This window comes from Oncorhynchus kisutch, unplaced genomic scaffold, assembly GCF_002021735.2.
Source record: "Oncorhynchus kisutch isolate 150728-3 unplaced genomic scaffold, Okis_V2 Okis04b-Okis11a_hom, whole genome shotgun sequence".
In the NCBI taxonomy this organism is placed as follows: Eukaryota; Metazoa; Chordata; class Actinopteri; order Salmoniformes; family Salmonidae; genus Oncorhynchus; species Oncorhynchus kisutch.
Window position 1 is genome coordinate 10,131,751 of NW_022261981.1, and position 15,732 is coordinate 10,147,482.

Here is a 15,732-nt window from a genome sequence, read left to right on the forward strand (position 1 = left end):
ACACTGCTTCCAAACAACAAACACTGCATCCAAATATCAATCAACCGCAGTTCCTGCACTTTACTGCAGTTACAAAACTGCTATCTTTTTTTGTAAGGGGAGCAATGTCAGAGACTGGAATACAAATAGTTATAGGATGGTGTGTATAGAAAGTAGTTATATAGGATGGTGTGTATAGACAGTAGTAATAGGGAAGTAGGTGTTATAGACAGTAGTTATATAGGATGGTGTGTATAGACAGTAGTTATATAGGATGGTGTGTATAGACAGTAGTTATATAGGATGGTGTGTATAGACAGTAGTTATATAGGATGGTGTGTATAGACAGTAGTTATATAGGATGGTGTGTATAGACAGTAGTTATAGGATGGTGTGTATAGACAGTAGTTATTTAGGATGGTGTATATAGACAGTAGTTATATAGGATGGTGTGTATAGACAGTAGTTATATAGGATGGTGTGTATAGACAGGAGTTATATAGGATGGTGTGTATAGACAGTAGTTATATAGGATGGTGTGTACAGACAGTAGTTATATAGGATGGTGTGTATAGACAGTAGTTATATAGGATGGTGTGTATAGACAGTAGTTATATAGGATGGTGTGTATAGACAGTAGTTATATAGGATGGTGTGTACAGACAGTATAGACAGTAGTTATATAGGATGGTGTGTATAGACAGTATAGACAGTAGTTATATAGGATGGTGTGTATAGACAGTAGTTATATAGGCTGGTGTGTATAGACAGTAGTTATATAGGATGGTGTGTATAGACAGTAGTTATATAGGATGGTGTGTATAGACAGTAGCTATATAGGATGGTGTGTATAGACAGTAGTTATATAGGATGGTGTGTATAGACAGTAGTTATTTAGGATGGTGTATATAGACAGTAGTTATATAGGATGGTGTGTATAGACAGTAGTTATTTAGGATGGTGTATATAGACAGTAGTTATATAGGATGGTGTGTATAGACAGTATAGACAGTAGTTATATAGGATGGTGTGTATAGACAGTAGTTATATAGGATGGTGTGTATAGACAGTAGTTATATAGGATGGTGTGTATAGACAGTAGTTATATAGGATGGTGTGTATAGACAGTAGTTATATATAATGGTGTGTATAGACAGTAGTTATATATAATGGTGTGTATAGACAGTATAGACAGTAGTTATTTTGGATGGTGTATATAGACAGTAGTTATATAGTATGGTGTGTATAGACAGTAGTTATATAGGATGGTGTGTATAGACAGTAGTTATATAGGATGGTGTGTACAGACAGTAGTTATATAGGATGGTGTGTACAGACAGTATAGACAGTAGTTATATAGGATGGTGTGTATAGACAGTAGTTATATAAGATGGTGTGTATAGACAGTAGTTATATAGGATGGTGTGTATAGACAGTAGTTATATAGGATGGTGTGTACAGACAGTAGTTATATAGGATGGTGTGTACAGACAGTATAGACAGTAGTTATATAGGATGGTGTGTATAGACAGTATAGACAGTAGTTATATAGGATGGTGTGTATAGACAGTAGTTATATAGGATGGTGTGTATAGACAGTAGTTATATAGGATGGTGTGTATAGACAGTAGTTATATAGGATGGTGTGTACAGACAGTAGTTATATAGGATGGTGTGTACAGACAGTATAGACAGTAGTTATATAGGATGGTGTGTATAGACAGTAGTTATATAAGATGGTGTGTATAGACAGTAGTTATATAGGATGGTGTGTACAGACAGTAGTTATATAGGATGGTGTGTATAGACAGTAGTTATATAGGATGGTGTGTATAGACAGTAGTTATATAGGATGGTGTGTACAGACAGTATAGACAGTAGTTATATAGGATGGTGTGTATAGACAGTATAGACAGTAGTTATATAGGATGGTGTGTATAGACAGTAGTTATATAGGCTGGTGTGTATAGACAGTAGTTATATAGGATGGTGTGTATAGACAGTAGTTATATAGGATGGTGTGTATAGACAGTAGTTATATAGGATGGTGTGTATAGACAGTAGTTATATAGGATGGTGTGTATAGACAGTAGTTATTTAGGATGGTGTATATAGACAGTAGTTATATAGGATGGTGTGTATAGACAGTAGTTATTTAGGATGGTGTATATAGACAGTAGTTATATAGGATGGTGTGTATAGACAGTATAGACAGTAGTTATATAGGATGGTGTGGTATAGACAGTAGTTATATAGGATGGTGTGTATAGACAGTAGTTATATAGGATGGTGTGTATAGACAGTAGTTATATAGGATGGTGTGTATAGACAGTAGTTATATATAATGGTGTGTATAGACAGTAGTTATATATAATGGTGTGTATAGACAGTATAGACAGTAGTTATTTTGGATGGTGTATATAGACAGTAGTTATATAGTATGGTGTGTATAGACAGTAGTTATATAGGATGGTGTGTATAGACAGTAGTTATATAGGATGGTGTGTACAGACAGTAGTTATATAGGATGGTGTGTACAGACAGTATAGACAGTAGTTATATAGGATGGTGTGTATAGACAGTAGTTATATAAGATGGTGTGTATAGACAGTAGTTATATAGGATGGTGTGTATAGACAGTAGTTATATAGGATGGTGTGTACAGACAGTAGTTATATAGGATGGTGTGTACAGACAGTAGTTATATAGGATGGTGTGTACAGACAGTATAGACAGTAGTTATATAGGATGGTGTGTATAGACAGTAGTTATATAAGATGGTGTGTATAGACAGTAGTTATATAGGATGGTGTGTACAGACAGTAGTTATATAGGATGGTGTGTACAGACAGTATAGACAGTAGTTATATAGGATGGTGTGTACAGACAGTATAGACAGTAGTTATATAGGATGGTGTGTATAGACAGTAGTTATATAGGATGGTGTGTATAGACAGTAGTTATATAGGATGGTGTGTATAGACAGTAGTTATATAGGATGGTGTGTATAGACAGTAGTTATATAGGATGGTGTGTATAGACAGTAGTTATTTAGGATGGTGTATATAGACAGTAGTTATATAAGATGGTGTGTATAGACAGTAGTTATATAGGATGGTGTGTATAGACAGTAGTTATATAGGATGGTGTGTATAGACAGTAGTTATATAGGATGGTGTGTACAGACAGTATAGACAGTAGTTATATAGGATGGTGTGTACAGACAGTAGTTATATAGGATGGTGTGTACAGACAGTAGTTATAAAATCACCACTTAAAAACCTGCATTTTGTGTTTACTTGGGTTATCTTTGTGTAATATTTAAATTAGTTTCATGATCTGAAACATTTAAATGTGACAAATGAACTCCGGAAGGGGGCAAATACTTATTCACAGCCCTGTAGATGAGACGGGTAGCTAGCCACTGTAGAGGAGAAGGGTAGCTACCCACTGTAGATGAGAAGGGTAGCTACCCACTGTAGATGAGACGGGTAGCTACCCACTGTAGATGAGAAGGGTAGTTACCCACTGTAGATGAGAAGGGTAGCTACCCACTGTAGATGAGAAGGGTAGCTACCCACTGTAGATGAGACGGGTAGCTACCCACTGTAGAGGAGAAGGGTAGTTACCCACTGTAGAGGAGAAGGGTAGCTACCCACTGTAGAGGAGAAGGGTAGCTACCCACTGTAGATGAGAAGGGTAGCTACCCACTGTAGATGAGACGGGTAGCTACCCACTGTAGATGAGACGGGTAGCTACCCACTGTAGATGAGAAGGGTAGCTACCCACTGTAGATGAGACGGGTAGCTACCCACTGTAGATTAGAAGGGTAGCTACCCACTGTAGTTGAGACGGGTAGCTACCCACTGTAGATGAGAAGGGTAGCTACCCACTGTAGAGGAGAAGGGTAGCTACCCACTGTAGATGAGAAGGGTAGTTACCCACTGTAGATGAGAAGGGTAGCTACCCACTGTAGATGAGAAGGGTAGCTACCCACTGTAGAGGAGAAGGGTAGCTACCCACTGTAGAGGAGAAGGGTAGCTACCCACTGTAGATGAGAAGAGTAGCTACCCACTGTAGATGAGAAGGGTAGCTACCCACTGTAGATGAGAAGAGTAGCTACCCACTGTAGATGAGAAGAGTAGCTACCCACTGTAGAGGAGAAGGGTAGCTACCCACTGTAGATGAGAAGGGTAGCTACCCACTGTAGATGAGAAGGGTAGCTACCCACTTTTCTCTCTAATTCTTAACAGAATAGTTTTAGGATTGAACTATTTGGCGACTATTGATCTTACAGTATAGCACTGCAGATATAGACATGTCAGTACGGACACTTCCTGTTTGAGTTTCTGACTATAGGACGGGAGGAGCAAGATGGAGTCGTGGTCTGCAGTGTGTTGAGTTCATGGTATGAGTTGTATATAGTCTCGATCTGTTGCCTCATTCATTCATTGGTCACGGTAAAACATATAGAATGATTTCCAGGATGGCCAGCAGAGGGCAGCAGTTCTCAGTGATAGAGTCCTCACACGACCCATCGTCTCACATCAGGGTTGGAAAGACCAACTGCGTTATTAACCTTTAGGTCATTCAGCAGACACTTTTATCCAGGGCTTTTTACAGTGCAGGTCATTCAACTAGAGTAGGTAAAACAACCACATATCACAGACATTACACGATTATTCCATGTAATTACAAGCTTAATACATAGTAATTAATTTGCTCCGTGTTTAATTACAGTGGAAAAGGCCATAGGTCATTGTCTATGAGATGTAGAGGGAGTGTTGCATTGTTACATTACATGAAACCTACTGTAGTTTTAACCATGACTTCGCTGAAACTACATCTCCCATGAGCACTTGCTTATTTCTCTGCCGCTCAACTCTCTCCCACTAGAGGTGGTTAAAAAAAAAAAAAAAGTTTGGGAAAGAATCCTAGGAATTCGTTTCCTGTGAAATTTGGCCAGAGGAGAGAACTGGACGTAGAGCCAAACTCGGAGAGCATTGACCAAGTTCCACAGACAGAGATGGGCTCACACAACAGTCCTTTTACAGATGGACCGAGGACGAGGATGAGGACTCCCGGAGTTTAGAGCGAATTAACCCGCTTCCCCAGTCCGCTTGCACCGAGCAGGGAAAAACACACATTACGGGGTTTCAGCCATGGCTGAACCCCTGCTGAAACGGACCTTCTCTCGGCTGCGGGGAAAGGATCGATCCCGGCGGAAAACGGACCCCAAACTTAATGGTAACTGTAAAACAATGTTTAGAGTTTTAATTCCTTTATAGACAGTTTGTATTTTTCACATGTGTGTATTTTTTTTATACCCAAACTAGATAATCAATAAGTAATCCAGCCTTACACAAATAACAGACAGCTGCCGATGACGAAAACATGTATTCAGAAATAGGCATTTACTTGTTTTTGTGGGGCAACTAATTTCGTAGGCACGAAGAAAAGACATATCTTTTCAGTAAAACATGCACGATATGTTGATGCGATTTTAGACATAGTGAATGACGCTACGTCAAGGACAGGAGTGAAGTAGCAGGATACACTTTGTATTGGTTAAACTTTAACATGTTTCACAATCCAGAAGTCACCCTGGACATTGTTTACATTCTTCTGGTCTGTCGACAGAGAAACACAGAGACAAGAAGAAGTAGCGGAGACCGACGGCAACGGAACACATCTAGAGAGAGTAGCCTTAAGTCAAAGAAAGGACTACCTTTAACCCCGGTACGGGATACCGTTATCTAGAAACGGGCTACCGTTATCTCCAGAACGGGCTACCTTTATTTTCGAAACAGGCTACCGTTATCTTCGAAATGGGCTTCCGTTATCTCCGAAACGGGCTACCTTTACTTTCGAAACAGCTACCGTTAACCCCGGAATTGGCTACCGTTATCTAGAGAATGGGCCTAAATAAAATGCGTTTGTCTGCAGATGTGCCAGTGTTACATAATTCAGCCATTCAGGATCAATACAGGGAGTCAGACAGGGCGGGCCGCGCCTCTCGACCCCTGCCCCAGACCCTCCTATAGCGGTTATGTCTAAATGGGATACAGACAGCTTATGTCAAATTGAAGTAAAAAGTGGATTTTTTTTGTGTGCATTTTACCTAACCCTAATCCCTTTTCTAAAAACCTAATTATCATAACCTTCTGCTTAAGTTCTCTTAACCTGCTATGAAAAGTAAATTCTGACATAAACTGTATACCATCTAGTCAAAACCATCTATAGTCAAGATGTTACAGACAGTATACCATCTAATCAAAACAGACAGTAGATTCCCACACATTGACACAGACAGACCACTCAGAGAGAGAAGGTGATGCGGGGGGTTTGTATCCTACACAGAAACAAGAGCCAACCTACACCTCCCTCCTCTTCATCATTAGTAAAGTCAACTCACAGAAACAGGCCAACCTATACCTCCCTCCTCTTCATCATTAGTAAAGTCAACTCACAGAAACAGGAGCCAACCTATACCTCCCTCCTCTTCATCATTAGTAAAGTCAACTCACAGAAACAGGCCAACCTATACCTCCCTCCTCTTCATCATTAGTAAAGTCAACTCACAGAAACAGGAGCCAACCTACACCTCCCTCCTCTTCATAATTAGTAAAGTCAACTCACAGAAACAGGCCAACCTACACCTCCCTCCTCTTCATCATTAGTAAAGTCAACTCACAGAAACAGGAGCCAACCTATACCTCCCTCCTCTTCATCATTAGTAAAGTCAACTCACAGAAACAGGAGCCAACCTATACCTCCCTCCTCTTCATCATTAGTAAAGTCAACTCACAGAAACAGGCCAACCTACACCTCCCTCCTCTTCATCATTAGTAAAGTCAACTCACAGAAACAGGAGCCAACCTATACCTCCCTCCTCTTCATCATTAGTAAAGTCAACTCACAGAAACAAGAGCCAACCTATACCTCCCTCCTCTTCATCATTAGTAAAGTCAACTCACAGAAACAGGAGCCAACCTATACCTCCCTCCTCTTCATCATTAGTAAAGTCAACTCACAGAAACAAGAGCCAACCTATACCTCCCTCCTCTTCATCATTAGTAAAGTAAATGAACAGAAATATAAATGAAAGAGAATCATTGTGCCAGTCTCCTCTCTGCCCTCAACTCTGTAGTCATGTGAATAAGGCCTTTATAAAACTCTTGGCCTGGATTTCACCAGGGCTGGACAGCATATGGGACTCTGTTTGAGAAAGCTGCATTTGTCCCACAGCCCCAAGGTTGAAGGGCAATGACAAACATTAATGTTGAAGTCTGTGTGAATGTGTCAACATTTAGTTTCCTCCCCTCTTCTGTTTTCTCCTCTCCTCCTCTTCTCTTCTCTCCTTCTCTCCTCTCCTTCTCTCCTCTTCACTCCTCCTCTACTCTCCTCCTGTCCTCTTATCTCCTTCTCTCCTCTCCTTTGTTTTTCTCCTCTCCTCTCCTCTCCTCTCCTCTCCTCTCCTCTCCTCTCCTCTCCTCTCCTCTCCTCTCCTCTCCTCTCCTCTCCTCTCCTCTCCTCTCCTCTCCTCTCCTCTCCTCTCCTCTCCTCTCCTCTCCTCTCCTCTCCTCTCCTCTCCTCTCCTCCTCTTCTCTCCTCTGTTTTTTCTCCTCTTCTCTCTTCCTCTTCTCTTCTCTCCTTCTCTCCTCTCCACCTCTTTTCTCCTTCTCTCCTCTCCTTCTCTTCTCTCCTCCTCTACTCTCCTCCTCTCCTCTTCTCTCCTTCTCTCCTCTCCTTTGTTTTTCTCCTCTCCTATCCTCTCCTATCCTCTCCTATCCTCTCCTCTCCTCTTCCCTCTCCCCTGCAGCAGTAGAATTATGGATGACATCACTGCTAGGTCAGAGGGGGGCGTGTCATTTACTCCAGTATATAACAGAGCCTGTTTTGTACAGACCCTGTTGATGAGGATGATGATGATGACGAAGCATTACGGATGAATGGACACATTGAGAAATGCTACATCGCTAACATTAAATTGGCCCATCGCCTATAGTTGTTACAGATGACAAACTCGAGTGGCCTGTCATGTCTGGACGAGGTGATCTCATTAGTTCTGTTGGGACTACCTAGGTTCCTGGTTTCAGCAGGCTGGATGGTGAACCCAGCAGTCAGTGTGTGTTTAACCAGGCTACCGTGGGACCACATTCCCACCCTGAGAACATGTCTGTCTGAGACATAGAATGTGCATTCCAAATGGCACTCTTTCCCCCTTTTACAGAGCACTAGTTTTGAGCAGAACCTTATGGGCCCTGTTCAAAGTAGTGCACTAATAAGGCCAGAGAGCACCATTTGGGACACAACAAGGTCTGCTCATTCTGCTGCACTCCACTGTAATGACCTCCAACTGTAATGACCTCCAACTGTAATGACCTCCCACTGTAATGACCTCCAACTGTAATGACCTCCAACTGTAATGACCTCCAACTGTAATGACCTCCCACTGTAATGACCTCCAACTGTAATGACCTCCAACTGTAATGACCTCCAACTGTAATGACCTCCAACTGTCATGACCTCCTACTGTAATGACCTCCAACTGTCATGACCTCCTACTGTAATGACCTCCAACTGTAACGACCTCCAACTGTCATGACCTCCTACGGTAATGACCTCCAACTGTAATGACCTCCAACTGTAATGACCTCCTACTGTAATGACCTCCAACTGTAATGACCTCCAACTGTAATGACCTCCAACTGTCATGACCTCCAACTGTAAGGGCCTCCAACTGTCATGACCTCCAACTGTCATGACCTCCAACTGTAATGACCTCCAACTGTCATGACCTCCAACTGTCATGACCTCCAACTGTAATGACCTCCAACTGTCATGACCTCCAACTGTAAGGGCCTCCAGCTTGATGATGAGCTTGGAGGGAACTATGGTGTTGAAGGCTGAGCTGTTGTCAATGAACAGCATTCTTACATAGGTATTCCTCTTGTCCAGATGGGTTAGGGCAGTGTGATGGCGATTGCATCGTCTGTGGATCTATTTGGGCGTTAAGCAAATTGGAATGGGTCTAGGGTGTCAGGTAGGGTGGAGGTGATATGATCCCTGACCAGTCTCTCAAAGCACTTCATGATGACGGAAGTGAGTGCTACGGGGCGGTAGTCGTTTAGTTACCTTAGCTTTCTTGGGTACAGGAACAATGGTGGACATCTTGATGCAAGTGGGAGACTGGGAGAGGGAGAGATTGAATATGTCCGGAAACAGTCCAGCCAGCTGGTCTGCTCTGAGGACGCGGCTAGGGATGCCGTCTGGCCTTGCGAGGGTTAAGATCCTTAAATGTCTTACTCACGTCGGCCACGGTGAAGGAGAGCCCACAGTCCTTGGGAGTGAGTCGCGTCAGTGGCACTGTGTTATCCCCAAAGCGGGCGAAGAAGGTGTTTAGCTTATCTGGGAGCAAGACGTCGGTGGCACTGTGTTATCCCCAAAGCGGGCGAAGAAGGTGTTCAGCTTGTCCGGGAGTAAGACGCCAGGGTCCGCGGCTGGTTTTCCCTTTGCAGTCCGTGATTGTCTGTAGACAACACATACGTCTTGTGTCTGAGACGTTGAATTGTGACTCCATTTTGTCTCTGCACTGACATTTTGCCTGTTTGATTGCCTTACGGAGGGAATAACTACACTATTTCAGCCATATCACCAGTCATCTTGCCATGGTTAAGTGCGGTGGCTCGTGCTTTCAGTTTTGCGCGAATGCTGCCATCTATTCACGGTTTCTGGGTAGTTTTTAATAGTCACAGTGGGAACAACATCCCCTATACAATTCCTGATGAACTCAGTCACCTCAATGTTATTCTCAGAGGCTACCCAGAACATGTCCCAGGCCGCATGATCAAAACAATGTTGAAGCACGGATTCCGATTGGTCAGACCAGCGTTGAATAGATCTTAGCACGGGTACTTCCTGTTTAAGTTTCTGCCTATAGGAAGGGAGGAGCAAAATGGAGTTGTGATCTGATTTGCCAAAAGGAGGGCGGGGGGAGGGCCTTGTAGGCATTTCGAAAGGAAGAGTAGCAGTGTTTTACCAGAGGAAGTACTAAAGTCAATGTGTTGATAGAACTTTGGTAGCTTTTTTCCTCAAATTTGATTTGGTAAAATCCGCAGCTACAATAACTGCGGCCTCCGGATATGTGGTTTCCAGTTTGCATAATGTCCAGTGTAGCTCCTTGTGGGCCGTCGTGGTATCGGCTTGAGTTGGAATATACACGGCTGTGACTATAACCGGAGAGAATTACCTTGGGAGATAATACGGTCGGCATTTGATTGTGAGGTATTCTAGGTTGTGTGAACAAAAGGACTTGAGTTTCTGTGCGTTATCACAATCACACCATGAGTAGTTAACCCTCCCTCCTCTCGCTCTGGCCCTTCCCTCCTCTCTTTACCCCCTCCCTCCTCTCTCTCTGGCCCATCCCTCCTCTCGCTCTAGCCTCTCCCTCCTCCCGCTCTGGCCCCTCCCTCCTCCTTTACCCCCTCCCTCCTCTCTCTCTGGCCCCTCCCTCCCTCCTCTTTCTCTAGCCCCTCTCTCCTCTCTCTGCCCCCTCTCCCCTCTCTCTGCCCCCTCTCTCCTCTCTCTGCCCCCTCTCTCCTCTCTCTGCCCCCTCTCTCCTCACTCTGCCCCCTCTCTCCTATCTCTGCCCCCCCTCTCCTATCTCTGCCCCCCCCTCTCCTCTCTCTGGCCCCTCCCTCCTCTCGCTCTAGCCCCTCTCTCCTCTCTCTGCCCCCTCTCTCCTCTCTCTGGCCCCTCCCTCATCTCTCTCTGGCCCCTCTCTCCTCCCTCTGGCCCCTCTCTCCTCTCTCTGCCCCCTCTCTCCTCTCTCTGGCCCCTCCCTCATCTCGCTCTGGCCCCTCTCTCCTCCCTCTGGCCCCTCTCTCCTCTCTCTGGCCCCTCTCTCCTCTCTCTGGCCCCTCTCTCCTCTCTCTGGCCCCTCCCTCATCTCGCTCTGGCCCCTCTCTCCTCCCTCTGGCCCCTCTCTCCTCTCTCTGGCCCCTCCCTCATCTCTCTCTGGCCCCTCTCTCCTCCCTCTGGCCCCTCTCTCCTATCTCTGCCCCCTCTCTCCTCTCTCTGGCCCCTCCCTCATCTCGCTCTGGCCCCTCTCTCCTCCTTCTGGCCCCTCTCTCCTCTCTCTGCCCCCTCCCTCATCTCTCTGCCCTCTATGGAATGGCTTCTTGCTTGTTATGTCTAAAATAGGAAAAGTTGCTGCTGGCTGGATTGTTACGCAATTGAGTGTGTGTATAAACACCATGCCACTTAGACGGGAAGCTATGCAACAGTGTGTGTGTGTGTGTGTGTGTTAAAAAGAGGAGTCACTTACTACGCAATCTACATCATCAGCCCTGCATGGACCAGACAATGAAACTATTTCAACGATTACTGTGTTCTGCATGCAGACGTGTAATTTAACAGTTTTCAGTGTGTAGCCACATTGACCTCTCCTCCTCTCCCTCACTCTCTCTCTCTCCTCTCCCTCACTCTCTCCTCTCCCTCACTCTCTCTCCTCTCCCTCACTCTCTCTCTCCTCTCCCTCACTCTGTCTCTTTCTCCTCTTCCTCACTCTCTCACCTCTCTTCCTCTCCCTCACTCTGTCTCTCTCTCTCCTCTCCCTCACTTTATCTATCTCCTCTCCTCTTCCTCACTCTCTGTCTCTCTCTCTCTCCTCTCCCTCCATTTCTCTGATTTCATTCTGTGAGTTATACACAAATCATTTCTTTTCAACCCATCTGTGGTAAATATCTTTCTGGAACCCTCCAACAGAGTTCCTCCACACTTTGAATCAGACGAGACAGTGAGTCTTATGGCCAGTTGGATGATAGTTCTGGTACTACTCGTATCTCCTACATTACCAACATGTGTGACATCCCGCAGGAACTAACTTAGCAGGAGCAGCTGTAGCAGCATTTGTTATGTAATGAAAAACATTTATAGGGGGGGGGGGGGGGGTAACACAAACATACTTCCTACTTGCTCCTTAGCTTTTGACTTCCTGTTTTTCCAGTTAGAGAAATATTGATGTTTTAACCCAGTTTTTTTTTTTACTACTTCCCTTTTCCGCTGCTTCCTGTCGGCTGCTGTCCTGTTTTAGTCATTGAGATTTTAACTCTCTAAAATTAGGGACGTCTGGGGAAGAAGACGAAGGAAACGTCTCAAATGGCACCCTATTCCCTATAATAGTGCACTACTTTAACCAGAAATGGCACCCTATTCCCTAAATAGTGCACTACTTTAACCAGAAATGGCACCCTATTCCCTATAATAGTGCACTACATTAACCAGAAATGGCACCCTATTCCCTATAATAGTGCACTACTTTAACCAGAAATGGCACCCTATTCCCTAAATAGTGCACTACTTTAACCAGAAATGGAACCCTATTCCCTAAATAGTGCACTACTTTAACCAGAAATGGCACCCTATTCCCTAAATAGTGCACTACTTTAACCAGAAATGGCACCCTATTCCCTATAATAGTGCACTACTTTAACCAGAAATGGAACCCTATTCCCTATAATAGTGCACTATTTTAAACAGAAATGGAACCCTATTCCCTATAATAGTGCACTACTTTAACCAGAAATGGCACCCTATTCCCTATAATAGTGCACTACTTTAACCAGAAATGGCACCCTATTCCCTAAATAGTGCACTACTTTAACCAGAAATGGCACCCTATTCCCTATAATAGTGCACTACATTAACCAGAAATGGCACCCTATTCCCTATAATAGTGCACTACTTTAACCAGAAATGGCACCCTATTCCCTAAATAGTGCACTACTTTAACCAGAAATGGAACCCTATTCCCTAAATAGTGCACTACTTTAACCAGAAATGGCACCCTATTCCCTAAATAGTGCACTACTTTAACCAGAAATGGCACCCTATTCCCTAAATAGTGCACTACTTTAACCAGAAATGGCACCCTATTCCCTATAATAGTGCACTACTTTAACCAGAAATGGCACCCTAGTCCCTAAATAGTGCACTATTTTAACCAGAAATGCCACCCTATTCCCTATAATAGTGCACTACTTTAACCAGAAATTGAACCCTATTCCCTATAATAGTGCACTACTTTAACCAGAAATGGCACCTATTCCCTAAATAGTGCACTACTGTAACCAGAAATGGCACCCTATTCCCTATAATAGTGCACTACTTTAACCAGAAATGGCACCCTATTCCCTATAATAGTGCACTACTTTAACCAGAAATGGCACCCTATTCCCTAAATAGTGCACTACTCTAACCACAAATGGCACCCTATTCCCTATAATAGTGCACTACTTTAACCAGAAATGGCACCCTATTCCCTATAATAGTGCACTACTTTAACCAGAAATGGCACCCTATTCCCTATAATAGTGCACTACTTTAACCAGAAATGGAAGCCTATTCCCTATAATAGTGGCTCTGGACAGAAGTAGTGCACTACTTTAACCAGAAATGGCACCCTATTCCCTAAATAGTGCACTACTTTAACCAGAAATGGCACCCTATTCCCTATAATAGTGCACTACTTTAACCAGAAATGGAACCCTATTCCCTATAATAGTGGCTCTGGACAGAAGTAGTGCACTACTTTAACCAGAAATGGCACCCTATTCCCTAATAATAGTGGCTCTGGACAGAAGTAGTGCACTACTTTAACCAGAAATGGCACCCTATTCCCTAATAATAGTGGCTCTGGACAGAAGTAGTGCACTAGAAAGGGAATGGGGATCCCACTTGTGACGTTTGTAGGAGGGGAGAGAGACGGACTGAGTGAAGGAACAAGATGTTCTGGACGGTTCATAACCCTGTGATTTAAATCACAATGTACAGTAGATATACAGGTGAAGGATGTGGCTGGATGAAGGAAAAGCCACAGCCGGTTCTGTTTGGCTCCGTGTTTGGCTCCGTGCTTGGCTCCGTGTTTGGCTCCGTGTTTGGCTCCGTGTTTGGCTCCGTGTTTGGCTCCGTGTTTGGCTCCGTGTTTGGCTCCGTGTTTGGCTCCGTGTTTGGCACGGCTGTAGAATAATGAGGGATGGATTCTAGCTGCTGTCTTTCAGCATTAGTAGAATAATGAGGGATGGATTCTAGCTGCTGTCTTTCAGCATTAGTAGAATAATGAGGGATGGATTCTAGCTGCTGTCTTTCAGCATTAGTAGAATAATGAGGGATGGATTCTAGCTGAGGTCTTTCAGCATTAGTAGAATAATGATTAGCTGCTAACTAGATGCTGACTAGCTACTAACTAGATGCTGACTAGCTGCTGACTAGCTACTAACTAGATGCTGACTAGATGCTGACTAGCTGCTGACCTAATTGTCATAAATGCCATTTGTACAAGTGCAGAAATAAGTGGGGCGATCCAAATGTTTAGATGGGAGTTCCCATGTTACCGCTCCTTTCCTCTCCTCTGTTTGGCTCCCAAATGGCGCCCTATTCCCTATATAGTGGCCCTGATCAGAAGTAGTGCACTAGAAAGGGGAATAGGGTGCCATTTGGGATGAGCCTTCCTCTCCTCTGTCTCGTGCACCGTTATCAGATGCTACGCTAACTAGAAGGTTCCTGTGGCCCTGCTGAGACAACTACCCCCCTCACTCCCAGAGATCAGATGCTACTCTATCTAGAAGGTTCCTGTAGCCCTGCTGAGGCAACTACCCCTCTCAGACCCACAGATCAGATGCTATTCTATCTAGAAGGTTCCTGTGGCCCTGCTGAGACAACTACCCCTCTCAGACCCACAGATCAGATGCTACTCTATCTAGAAGGTTCCTGTGGCCCTGCTGAGACAATCCCCCCTCAGACCCACAGATCAGATGCTACGCTAACTAGAAGTTCCTGTGGCCCTGCTGAGACAACCCCCCCTCAGACCCACAGATCAGATACTACTCTAACTAGAAGGTTCCTGTGGCCCTGCTGAGACAACTACCCATCTCAGACCCACAGATCAGATGCTACTCTATCTAGAAGGTTCCTGTAGCCCTGCTGAGACAACTACCCCTTCAGACCCAGAGATCAGATGCTACTCTCTAGCTAGAAGTTTCCTGTAGCCCTGCTGAGACAACTACCCCTCTCAGACCCACAGATCAGATGCTACGCTATCTAGAAGGTTCCTGTAGCCCTGCTGAGACAACTATCCCCCCCTCCCAGACCCACAGATCAGATGCTACTCTCTAGCTAGAAGTTTCCTGTAGCCCTGCTGAGACAATCCCCCCTCAGACCCAGAGATCAGATGCTACGCTAACTAGCAGGTTCCTGTGGCCCTGCTGAAACAACCCCCCCCTCAGACCCACAGATCAGATGCTATGCTAACTAGCAGGTTCCTGTGGCCCTGCTGAAACAACCCCCCTCGACCCACAGATCCAATGCTACGCTACTAGAAGGTTCCAAACAACTACTCTCCCCTCACACCCAGAGATGGAGGCAGAGATTGTCCCCTTAGAGAGCATTTCCCAAATTCACTAAAACTGTTTATATCTCTTCTCGTCTCTCGTTTAGCAATCAGAGCGTGACACACAGCAGTTTTTCTCTGTCTGCCCTCCTTTAAGACTGGATCAGAGGAGGAGCGAGAGAGGGAGAGACGGAGAGAGGGAGAGAGAGAGGAGAGAGAGGGAGAGGAAGAGAGTGAGGAGAGAGGAGAGAGATGAAGAGAGAGGAGGGAAGAGAGAGAGAGAGAGAGTCGAGAGAGAGAGAGGAGAGGAGAGAGAGGAGGATAGAGGCAGAGAGAGAGAGATGGAGAGACAGAGAGAGGGA

The 15,732-nt window shown here is 44.6% G+C and overlaps 1 protein-coding gene across 1 annotated transcript in view; it reads left to right on the forward strand.

The window, feature by feature from the left end:
- Window positions 1–4,888: 4,888 nt before the first annotated feature.
- LOC109882527 (rho GTPase-activating protein SYDE2) overlaps window positions 4,889–15,732 on the forward strand; it is a gene marked incomplete at its 3' end in the record, with an annotated part of 57,773 nt that continues 46,929 nt past the window's right edge. Inside the window, 1 exon segment of the mRNA XM_031813139.1 lies at window positions 4,889–5,226. Coding sequence (XP_031668999.1) covers window positions 5,142–5,226 — 85 coding nt within the window.